Source organism: Dipodomys ordii, unplaced genomic scaffold, assembly GCF_000151885.1.
Source record: "Dipodomys ordii isolate 6190 unplaced genomic scaffold, Dord_2.0 Scaffold533, whole genome shotgun sequence".
NCBI lineage: Eukaryota > Metazoa > Chordata > Mammalia > Rodentia > Heteromyidae > Dipodomys > Dipodomys ordii.
In genome coordinates this window covers 7,630-19,470 of record NW_012267749.1, presented here as the reverse complement: position 1 = coordinate 19,470, position 11,841 = coordinate 7,630, and the positions used below count along the sequence as shown (strand labels likewise).

At 42.2% G+C, this 11,841-nt stretch overlaps 1 protein-coding gene across 1 annotated transcript in view; it reads right to left on the bottom strand.

Moving 5' to 3' along the window:
* LOC106001866 (cytochrome P450 3A9-like) overlaps positions 1-11,068 on the bottom strand; it is a 20,673-nt gene extending 9,605 nt beyond the window's left edge. Inside the window, exons 1-10 of the mRNA XM_013036820.1 lie at positions 10,910-11,068; positions 8,905-8,998; positions 7,979-8,031; positions 7,157-7,256; positions 6,406-6,519; positions 6,093-6,181; positions 5,182-5,330; positions 4,141-4,268; positions 2,715-2,781; positions 969-1,129 (exon numbers count right to left, since the gene is read on the bottom strand). Of these exons, the coding sequence (XP_012892274.1) occupies positions 969-1,129; positions 2,715-2,781; positions 4,141-4,268; positions 5,182-5,330; positions 6,093-6,181; positions 6,406-6,519; positions 7,157-7,256; positions 7,979-8,031; positions 8,905-8,998; positions 10,910-10,992 (1,038 nt within the window). The 5' untranslated portion in view covers positions 10,993-11,068. The remainder of the gene's footprint in view (positions 1-968; positions 1,130-2,714; positions 2,782-4,140; positions 4,269-5,181; positions 5,331-6,092; positions 6,182-6,405; positions 6,520-7,156; positions 7,257-7,978; positions 8,032-8,904; positions 8,999-10,909) is intronic.
* Positions 11,069-11,841: the final 773 nt, after the last annotated feature.

Sequence of the window (11,841 nt, the reverse complement as noted above, 5' to 3'; positions counted from 1 at the left end):
AAAAAAAGAAATGCAAATCAAAACAACACTGAGATATCACCTCACTCCAGTTAGAATGGCTATAATCAAGAACTCTAATAACAACAGATGCTGGAGGGGGATGTGGACAGAAGGGAACCCTACTGCATTGTGGGTGGGTGGGTGTAAACTTGTTCAAGAACTTTGGAAAGTAGTATGGAGGTTCTTCAAAAGACTCCACATAGAGTTCCCCTTTGACCCAGCAATCCCACTTTTGGGCATTTACCCAAATGTTCACAAACAAGACCACACTAAAGCTACCAGCACAACTATGTCCATTGCAGCATTATTTACCACAGCTAAGATATGGAACCAACCCAGATGCCGCTCAGTAGATGAATGGATCAAGAAAATGTGGAATATATACACAAAGGAGACTGGATCTTGAGTCATCCTGTCCATCCTGGCTTTGGCACAGCACATCTAGCACCTATCAGCACCTGAATATTTAGTTCATATGTGCTTATACTTCTGTGCCACTGAGATTTTTGCCTTATTTGGGTAGGAGGTTTAAGGGGGGGAAGTAGTCCTGGTGCTAAACTGTGTGCATGGACACTGGGCCTGCGCATCTTTCACTCACTTGAGACACAGTTGTGGTTAATTGGAGATAAGAGTCTCCTTTACTTTTTGGGCCTGCCTGACCTTGAACCATGATCCTCACACTTCAACTTCCTAAGTAGCTAGTATTACAGGTTCAAGCCAACAGTGCCTAACTTGGCCATGTTATTTTAATGACAAATCAGGGATTCAATTGGAAATATTCGCATTTAAAAAGATCTTATATGTCTTTGAGTAGCACCGAATACCTTTATTTCCCTCACCCCCTTTCATTTTTCCCTCCAAATTCTTCCCAAACACAACCTTGTACAGAATTCCTCACCAGAAGTGATAAGGAGACATTCTTGTAATGCCTCATCAGTTCCCGCCCTCCCCAGGTGCCTTGCCCTCACCTTATTGGGTAAAGTCCTGTCAACTTCCTCTTGCAGCTTCTTTTGGACATCAGGGTGAAGGGCCAATAGATACATAGTAAAAGAAAGAGTAAGGCTGGTGGTCTCATAGCCAGCAAAAATAAAGATAATTGATTGGGCTGCTAGCTCCAGGTCAGAGAGACCTAAAGGAAAAGAAACATACATTTTATTTTATTTTTTTATTTTATTTTTTTAATTAATTTTTTTTTTTTGGTCGTGGGGCCTGAATTCTGGGCCTGGGCGCTGCCCCTCAGCGCTTCAGCTCAAGGCTAGCATGCTACCACTTGAACCACAGCGCCACTTCCGGCTTTTTTCTTATGTGGTGCTGAGGAATCGAACACAGGGCCTCAGGCATGCAAGGCAAGTGCTCTACCACTGAGCCACCTTCCCAGCCCCACATTTTTTGTCAATGAAGTCAGTACACAATGCCACAATCATGGTTTATAAGACCACTAATACCTAAGGATAAGACATAGAAAAGCAAGGTAATGTCACCTAGACACCACATGTGACAAGAGCTAAAGAGACTAACTAAGTTCAATCCAGTTTCCCAAAGGGCTGCACTACCATTGCCCATTTTGTCTGTGTTCTCCATTTGTGCCACTTAGAGCTGGGTTATTTAAGAGACCATATTCTATCTAACAGGTGCCACCAGAGCAGTGTGACCCCATCTGTCTGATTGGGGGACATTGCATACACATATGGAAACAGCAAGACAAAACTCCTTTGTACAAGTAGTATGTCTTAATAACAATAGAAAGAAAAGAACATGGAGGAATCTTTTTCATTGAAACGTATTCGAAGGATCTAAGGGAACCATAGGATCTAAGGGTGGAGAAATCAATAGGTTGCCAGGTTCAAGTGGCACATTCCTCTAATCCTTGCTACTCAGAAGGTTAAGAGTTGAGGATTGAAGTTTAAACCCAACCTAGATTCTCATCTCTAATTAACCACCAAAATGCCAGAAGTGGAAGTATGATTCAAGTGGTTGAATGTCAGTCTTGAGCAAAAAATCTAAAGGATTGTGCCCAGGCCCTGAGTTCAAGCCACAGGAGTGGACAAAAATAGAAATCACTATAATAGGAAGTTAAGAGGTTATTCATATGTAGGTACAAGAGTATATGGGAAACCTTTCTGCATTTACCTCATTTGTCTATGAAGCTACAATTTCTCTAAAATACCAGCTACTTAAAAATATGGAGACCACATGAGACCACATGAAAGGGTTTTCAGTGAACAAACATGAGAGAAGTTGAATATCAAAATAAATGATGATACGAAGAGAGTAATTTGTGTGTGCCCGCGTGTGTGTGTGTGTGTGTGTGTGTGTGTGTGTGTGATATTTGGGGACTTAACTCAGAGCCTGAGCTCTGTCCCCTGAGCCTTTTAGCACAAGGCACTCAACCACTTGAGTCACAATTCCACTGGTGGCCTTTTGGTGGTTTATTGGAGATCAGTGTATCGTGAAGTTGGCTACCTGGACTAGCTTTGAACCATGATTACCAGATCTTCCCTTCTTGAGTAGCTAGGATGACAGGCATGAGCCACTGGAGTCTGGCTGTAAATGTACTAATATGTAAGGTCATGGTACTGAGCATGAGATTCCCTTTGGCTGCCATATAAAAGAGCAGAGTGGGGGCCTTTGTGAAATTCTGCAGAAATATACCTCTATGTGGAAAACTGACTTCAGATTTCCCTTGTGAATAGACCCAAAGGACTCCCTCTTACCTTTTTGGGACTCCATGTCTTTGGAATTCTGGGAGTTAATCATCAGCTGCAATAAATCCACTCGGTGCTGGAAAGAAGACAGATAGATTTCAAAGACAGAAGGTAATCCATGAAATGAGAAGTTAATCAGAAGAGCAGAGCTTAGCCTCCCTCTGTGAATATACCCCATGTAACTCCAAACATCTTTCTTTTTTCTTTTTTTTCTTTCTTTTTGTCAGTAATGGAGCTTGAACTCAGGGCTTGGGTGCTGTCCCTGAGCTTTTCTGTTCAAGGCTGCCACTCTACCACAGTATCACCTCCACTTTTCTGGTGGTTAATTGGAAATAAGTCTTACAGCCTTTCCTGTCCAGGCTGCTTTGAACTACGATCCTCAGATCTGACTCAGCCTCCTGATTTGCAAGGTACAGGCATGAGCTACCGATGCCTGGACACAAATCTTTCCAAGATTGCCTGAGTCACCAGTGAATGAGAATATCCATTTATATATTATGGAGTGACCAGGATCTTTTCCTAAAAGAAAGCCAGCTATCCTGATCAACAGATTTTGGTCTTTGCTCTCTCCAGCTCTGACATTCTCTGACTTCTGAGTGCAGACTCTTGGCCCAGGTAGGATCTGGCTTCTACTCCCATCACTTCTGTTTACTCACAAACAACAACAGGACTTCAGTCTTTTGTTCTGTGGACATACTTCCTAATGGGTAGTCCCACAGATTCAAGGATCTGGAAACACGTCACAATTCTGGAATGCTAGAAATTTTTCAGTGACACCTGGAGGAACCCAGTAATGTCTTTCTTCCCTACAGACATCCTTGTTCTGACATCTAAGTTGTATGAATCAGTATTCATACAGGCCTTCAGGGGCTGAAATTCAAATTAGACACACTACAATAGATGGCCTGAAATAGCCAATGTGAAGTTTGGAAATGAAATATCTGTGTGTGTGTGTGTGTGTGTGTGTGTGTGTGTGTGTGTGTGTGTGTGTGTGTGTGTGTGTGTGTGTGTGTGGTGTACTAGGACTTGAACTCAGAACCTAGTTTCTGTCCCTCTACTTGTTTGCTCAAGGCTGGCACTATAACATGTGAGCCACTTCTGGCTAATTGGAGAGAAGAGTCTCCTTGACTTCCTTGCCCAGGCTGGCTTCACACCATGATCCTCAAATTTGATCTCAGCCTCCTGAGTAGCAAGGATTACAGGCATGAGCCACTGATAGCTAGCATTTATAACTTAATTCTTTTTTCTGGTATATTTTATACCTTCATTCCCAACCACTACACTCTTCATTCTCCCTTCCAATCTGAAAATTATTTATCTCAATCTAGGGTTTTGCATATAACTTTAGAAAACAGAAAGTTACATAAAACATACTTCTAGAGCCAAATAACTTTTGAACCATGAACAGCCTTAAGTAACCATCAGCAGTTTTTACCTTTGCTTTGTCCTTGAGGCGACTTTCTTTCATCCTTTCTACAGAAGTTCTTAGGAAATTTATAACATCCTTTGGAAACATGCTGATATTTAATGCCTCATAAACAGGTGTAAGGAATGGAAAGAGTGCTAAAGGAGAAAGCAAGAAGAAATAAATACATGGTGAAAATACAAATGTGCTGTCTACACCATGGAATATTATTCAGCCATAAAAAGAAATAAGGTAGTAATACATGCTTCAAGATGATGAAACTTGAAAGCATGATACAGAAGCCAGACACATTTATAGAAAGTGTCCATAAGAGACAGTGAGAAAATAGTTAAGTGATCATCTAGGCCTGAGAGAAGTAAAAAACAGATAAAAGGTACAGAGTTTCTTCCTTCTTTCCTTTCTTCCTTCCTTTTCTCTTTCTCTCTCTCTCTTTCTTTAGTCAATAGTAGTCTAAATACTCTCTTCAATCTTGTGGGGGTTTTCTGTCTCAAAGCAGGTACCCTACCACTTTTGTCATAGCTCCAAATTGGAAATTAGAGATTCAGATTTTCCTGCCCTGGACAGGCTTCAAACCACGATTCTCAGATCTCAGACTCCAAAATAGCTAGGATTATAGGTGTCAGCAACTAGCAGACAACAGCTACAGGGTTTCTTTTATGCCAGTCCTGGGGTTTGAATTCTGGGCCTTGGCACTGTCCCAGAGCTTCCTTTGCTCAAGGCTAGCACTCTACCACTTGAGCCACAGCACTACTTTCAGCTTTTTCTATTTATGTGGTAATGAAGAATTGAACCCAGGGCTTCATGCATACTAGCAACCACTGAGCCATATTCCTAGCCCAGTACAGGGCATCTGATGACAAAATGTTCTACAATTAACAGGGGTAATGTCTACACATATCTTTAAATGTAGTGAAAAAATCATTGAGTTATACAAGTTTGTGAGATACTTATGTGTATAAATGAACTATATCTCAATGAACTATTTTTTCACAAGGAAGGGAGAAAGACAGAGAAAGAGAGAGACAGAGAGGGAGAGAGAGATCCACGAACCTACTGAGAACAACACTGGATCAAACAAACTAAATTTTAGGAGCCTCTTGACTTTTTCCACAAATACGTCCTGTGGGTTGTTGAGGGAATCGATGTTCACCCCAAATGATGTCCCTGTAATCACGTCTAAGCTGTAGGCTCCGAAGATGCTGAAGAAGAGAAAGACACCGGACAATTAAAACTTGTATTTCTTTTCCCCCCTCTTTCATTTTTGCTACACAGGCAGCAAAAAGTAGGGGTGAATTCCTGTAAGACAAGAGAATTGGAAGCTGTTCTCTGTCAGAACTGCTTGAGAGGTCATCCCAAGGATCCAGAACTCCACCCCCAAAGTCTTTACCAAGGGCCACAACCCTGGTGCGAGGGTTTACAAGGAAAACTGGGTGGGTCAGACTTACCTGGGAGCTCAACGAACTCAGTCTCAGAAAACAGAGATACCTCCACCCCCACCAGACAAATACAGCAGTACAAATGCTATGTGGACAATAATAGCTTATAGTATATAGTGATGGATTGTAATAGGTAATAGACTGGGGCTTGGCAAGCCAAGAATGGAGTGATAGTAATCCTCTCTCTCTCTCTCTCTCTCTCTCTCTCTCTTTCTCTCTCTCTCTCTCCCTCTCTCTCTCACCCTCCCTCCCTCCCTCTCTCTTTCTCTCTCTTTATGTCTGTTTTTGTAGGTCCTGGGGCTTGAACACTGAGCCTGGGCTATCTCTGAGCTTCTTTTACTCAAGCCTAGCACTCTACCCCTTGAGCCACAGCTCCATTTCCATCTTTCCTGAGGGTAGTTTATTGGAGATAGAGTTTCACAGACTTTTCTGCCTGGGCTGGCATTAAACCACAACCTTCAGATCTCAGTCACCTAAGCAGCTAGGATTACAGGTGTGGGCTACCAGTGTCCAGCAAGTACTCACTCTTTCAATGCTACAGGTTTGCCTTTCTCTGCTTGTGGTCTCAGGTTTTTCACCAACCCATCAGAAAACTCACGAATGATGGGGAACATCTAGGCACAAAACAAGAGCAGTTAAAAGAGAAGACTTACATCCCAGCGGCCATGACAGCCCCTCTCCCCAAAAAAAAGATGAAAAATACATCACATTTATGAGAAACCATGGAATTCTAGGCCATAAAGACAACACACCATTTTTTGGTCTGACTGTCTGGCTGTCTGCCTGTCCCCTGATTCATTCTGTAATTTTCCAGCACCACGTTCTCAGGTTTGATTACCTCCTTCAGTTTCCCACTGGTGAAGGTGGGGGAAAGCAATGTTCTTATTCTCTTCCAGTCCTCACCCTCAGAGATGGAGACAGCATTTTTCATAAATCCCGTTGGTCCAAAAGCCTAGACTCCAAAGAAAAACAGATTTTTGCTATTTTTCTATTGAAGATCTTGCACAGCTGTATAAAATTGGTGAATTGTCAGCATTTAAAGAACTTTTTGTGGGCTGGGAAGGTGGCTCAGTGGTAGAGGGCTTGCTTTGCATACCGGAGGCCCTGGGTTCGATTCCTCAGCACCACATAAGCAAAAAGAAAAAAAGCCAGAAGTGGCACTGTGGCTCAGGTGGTAGAGCGCTAGCCTTGAGCTGAAGAGCTGAGAGACAGCACCCAGGCCCAGAGTTCAGGCCCCATGACCGGACCAAAAAAAAAAAAAGAACTTTTTGCTGTCTAAGTGAGCAGTGTGCCCTCTCTAAGAAACTCAACAGATATTCAGCCCAAATGCTTAGTTCCTTTTGAGGCACCCAGCTACCTCATGTGATTTCAGGATTTCATATTTTAGACACTTCTCTATTGACACTTATCTATTGTCTTCCTTATACTTATCTTCTAAACAGAAAGGGTTCAATCCAACATTTTGATTTCAATGTTCTTCCCCACTCCCTCATTTCCCCAGAGTTTATACTTCTTTCATAATAAAAAGGGATAAATGTCTATTTTGTTGGTAAATAAATATTACAATGTGTTTTTTAATGGATGCCTACCCGGCGGTTTGTGAAGGTAGAGTAGCATTCTTTCACCAGCACTGTTTTGATCATATCTGGATCTGTAATCGCCAGCAAGGGCTGCCGACCATCGTACAACCTGTGTGTGTACCAAACACAGCTGTGTGAAAAACCTAACCTGCCAGGCTCTGCACCTTGAGCCAGAACAAAGAAATCCAGACCGTGATCATACTCCAAGCTCCTCAATATATGCCAATAATAGATCCTTGTTCAAGCTAGGGATTTTGAAAACAGATGCCACAGGGGTCCACAGAATGAAGGCTAATGTACTGAGGTACAGAGGAGACACCTAAAGACAAAACAGATCTTCCAAGGGCTCATGATCATTGGGACATTTGGCAGTGCATACATGAGTTTTATCCATGCCAGTCACCATGGCTTTTAATATGTTAAAAACATTAAACATATCTGGCACCGGTGGCTTACTCCTGTAATACTGGTTACTCAGGAGGCTGAGATCTGTGGATCATGGTTTGAAGCCAATCTGAGAAGAACTCTACCAGACTCTTATCTCCAAATAACTACCAAAAAGCCAGAAGTGCAGCTGTGGCTCAAGTGGACAAGTGCTAGCTTTGAGCGGAAAAAGTTCAGGGACAGTGACCAGGCCCTAATTCAAGCTCCAGGACTGTCACAACATGTACATACACAAATAGTGACAGGTGAGATCTTCATAAGGAAAAGCCTCCACAGAATTCATAATTCATCAGTGAGGCTCAATACACCCTGGGCTGATAGAGTCCCAACAGAATGGATTATCTCATCTTCACCAATCTACCCCAAGGAAGTTTCCAGAATACTTACCCCCAAAGTTTTCCATATTTTTTATAACATTCTACATCATAAACTACAATGCCCTGGGAAGAGAAATAAAGGTAAATGTTACAAGTTTAAGACCTCATCCAAATACATTCCCCTTGATCACGTTCTAGAACAAGTTTGTATATCCAGTATGTCACTTTGAAGTGGCTTTCATCCAAGCATTCCCGGGGAGGAGGGAGAGCCTGGGCTGGCTTCAAACTGCAATTCCCAGGTCATTGGCTGTCTAGGAACTAAGATGATATATTTAAGCACAGTACCCAGCAGACATGTCCAATCTTTTATCTTTTATCTCCTCATGCAACTTGTTTTTTGTTTACCAAACGAAGTTCCTGGAGGTGGGATGTTCAAGTCACCTCTTCTGGCATAGGAAATTAATGTAAGACTCTGGCAGAAGTCAGAGTGCAAGTGAAGGCAAAGTGAATTTGCTCAATATGAAAACATAAGAGTGATGCCATCTCTACCCATAGGGCACCATAATTAGAACACTTCCTCTGAGGTTTGATTCTGAAGGTAGCAAAAAAAAAAGGAAAAGGAAAAAGAAAACTTCTGATGAGGTACTCAATTGTGGTATTTTAACTGTGCAAATAAAAGTCCCTAGAGCTGAGAATGACTCTTCCTGGAATTAGCTCTGGTAGGGAAAAATCCTTGGTGCTCACCAAGTCTAACTTTCAAGTTCTCAACATGAGTGCCAAGATGCTGAAAATCTGCGTGGATCCACTGATGCCCCTTGGATGCTCTGAAGAGCTCAACACAGAGCCCTGCAGTACACCTGGCCATACTTTAGGGGGAGCGCGCACACAGCTTCTGAAAGTCAGCATTTCCTCTCCACCAACAACACTTTCTATAGATGGAAGGAAGCCAGTCTTTGCAACCAGAAAAGCAAAATGTAGAGCTCAAACAACACTCACCTTACGATAACCAAGAATAGTTCCAACAAAGGGCAGAGGTTTCGGGCCAGGAATTCCCAACTTTTTAAAAACTCTATGTGGATAGGTCCCATATCTATAAATATTAGAAGAAATCCAGGTCACACACACACAAACACACAAACACACACACACACACACACACACACACACACACACCCTGTACACATATGGAAAGTTGCCAGTTACTAACTCAAGAAGTAGGGCAGTCAAACTGGGATAGTAACACGTCGGAAATAATAAAAACCAGAAACTCAAACAGCAATGATTACCCATGTTCTACAGTTCCTTTCTTACGGCCTCTGAGAGAACCCCAAAAGTCACAAAAATGAGCTAAAGGTAGCTGGAGTCTTTAGGCTCTTCAACCTTCAGTGGATAGTTGATAGAAGTCAATAACCTAGTTTTGGAATATTACTGTGTAAATAATGTCATTTGCAGGAAAATAGAACTGGAAAACATCTTATTGATGTGAGATATGTCATGTTCCAAAAGCCAAACATTACATGCTATCGCTCATCTCTGAAATGATCATTATGATGATGAAGGTGATGATGATGGTAGTGATGAGGAGGAGGAGGAGGAAAATGAAGATGACAGCAATAAGAACAGGATATAATTAAAAGGAGGAATGTCTGGGGGGATGGGTTGAATGGGGAGAGAGGGAAAGAAAGGATACCAAAGACTGATGAGTATTAAAAGATGGTACATGTGTTACACATGCTAGATTTTGTGTATGTGTATGTATAAAGATAACACAATGGGTGCAGTAAACACTGTTTGAAAAGATGGAAGGAGGAGAGAAGGGAGGATAGAATAGAGGAAGTGAATGTGTTCAAAGTTTATTGCACCCATGTATGAAATTATCATAATAAAAACGCCTGTATTACCAATGTATGTTCATTCAGAAATAAAAGTAAATTTAAACAATCGATGAATTAAAACAATGTGCTGATGAGGTAAGTTTTGTATGTGTGTGTGTGTGTGTTGAGAGAGTGAGACAGAGAGAGAGAGAGAGAGACAGAGAGAGAGAGTGAGAGAGAGAAACGGGAGCCTCATGGTACATGTCTGTAATCCTAGCTATAAGGAGGCTGAGATCTGAGGATTGTGGTTTGAAGGTAACCTGGGCAGGAAAGTCTGTAACACACATTTCTCTGTGTGTGTGTGTGTGTGTGTGTGTGTGTGTGTGTATGAGTGAGTGTATGGTTGTGGGGCCTGAACTCAGGGGTAGGTCTTGAACTAAGAGACTGGGTACTGTCCCTGAGCTCTTTCTGCTCAAGGCTGATGCTTTGAGCCACAGTACCTCTTCCAGTTTTATAGTCGTTAATTGGAGGTAAGGCTCACAACCCTTCCTGTCCAGGCTGGCTTTGAACCATGATCCTCGGATCTCAGCCTCTGGAGTAGCTAGGATTTCAAGCGTGAGCCACCAGCACCTGGCTGTGAGACTCTACTCTCCAATTAGCCACCAAAAATATCCAGAAGTGGACCTGTGGCTCAAGTGGTAGAGTGAGAACCTTAAGTAAAAAAAAGTCCTGGGACAATGCATAGGACATGTGGTAAAGCCCAAGTCCAGCACCAAAACAAACAATAGAGACCTTCCACCCCAAGTATCTTGAGGTCGCTGCAAGGGTGATCAGTTCATATTCTGCTTCTGCTGAATTTGAGTCTTTAATTCAGACCCAAAAATCAACTCAGAGATCATTTCCAAGCAATGGCACTAGCACACAGAGAGAGAGAGAGACAGAGACAGAGAGACAGAGACAGAGAGACAGAGACAGATTGAAGAGTTCCATGAAAGAGAAATATTTCTTAACTCTCTCCTGGGATCTCTACAGGATAATCCCGTAAGGTGTTAAATCTGACTCTTGAGCAATTGTCCCATTTGTTTTTCTTTTAGATATTCCCAATCAACAGACCATAATAATCCTCACCCTGAATCCTAGGTTATGGGGTGGTAGGAGAAGCAGAGTTCAGACAATTAATTACTCACAGATAAAGGAGCACCAAGCTGGTAGCCAGGAGGATCCAGGTTTCTATGGAAAAGTTTGGGATCAAGTCCATGGTCACTCTCATCCAGTAATTCTCTCCTCTGACTTTTCCTTTCAGCCCTGGGTTGTGCTGGCTGCAGAGCTGAGGCTGCTGCCATTTATGGCTGGGATAGAAGGTGGGGCTGATGGCAGAGCCAATAGAAATATTACCTGTGCCCACACACCCCACTGGCATGTGAGTTAGATAATCGTCTTCTCCCAGTTTTGTCAGTGGACAAGGAATCATGGATGTGTAAACTTTGAACTTTGAATTCACATTTTATAAATGTACCAGTAAGTAAATGCAACCATTGTTATCATTAGGGCCAAAAGTTACAAATTGCCTGGCAGAAAGTCAAGTGCAGGCACTCGGTCCTCTAAGCTCTTATATCCAAGGTGGCTCTTATTCCAACATACTTAAAACTGCACCCAAATAAATGATATCCACAGGTGTTTAAGAATCAGTTCTGCTTACAAAGTTTGTTCTTTGAAGAATGGGTAAGTTTTCCGTAGGTAGAAAGCAAGCCCCCAGGAGCTATGGTTGGAGGCATGGTTCATATGGTAGAGTGCCAGCCAATGAGCAAAAGCATCAGATACTAAATTCAAGTCCTGGTCCCAAAAAAAAAAAACAAAATGGAATAGGCTAGAAAGAGCAATTATTCTAGCTCCCACCCCTCGCCACCCCCCAGGTTCTTGATGGGAGAGATGTCACAACTAGTTGTGTAAGAATAATACTGGCTCATTACTTAATTACCTATACTATGTCTTGAGCAATAAAGGATCAGGTGACAGATAAGGCCTCAAAGTTCCTAAAACACAAAAGAAATAGAAAACTTTTCATCTGGGCTTAGATACTTCCTTGATAGATGCTACTTGCAGGAATAGTAGGATTTAG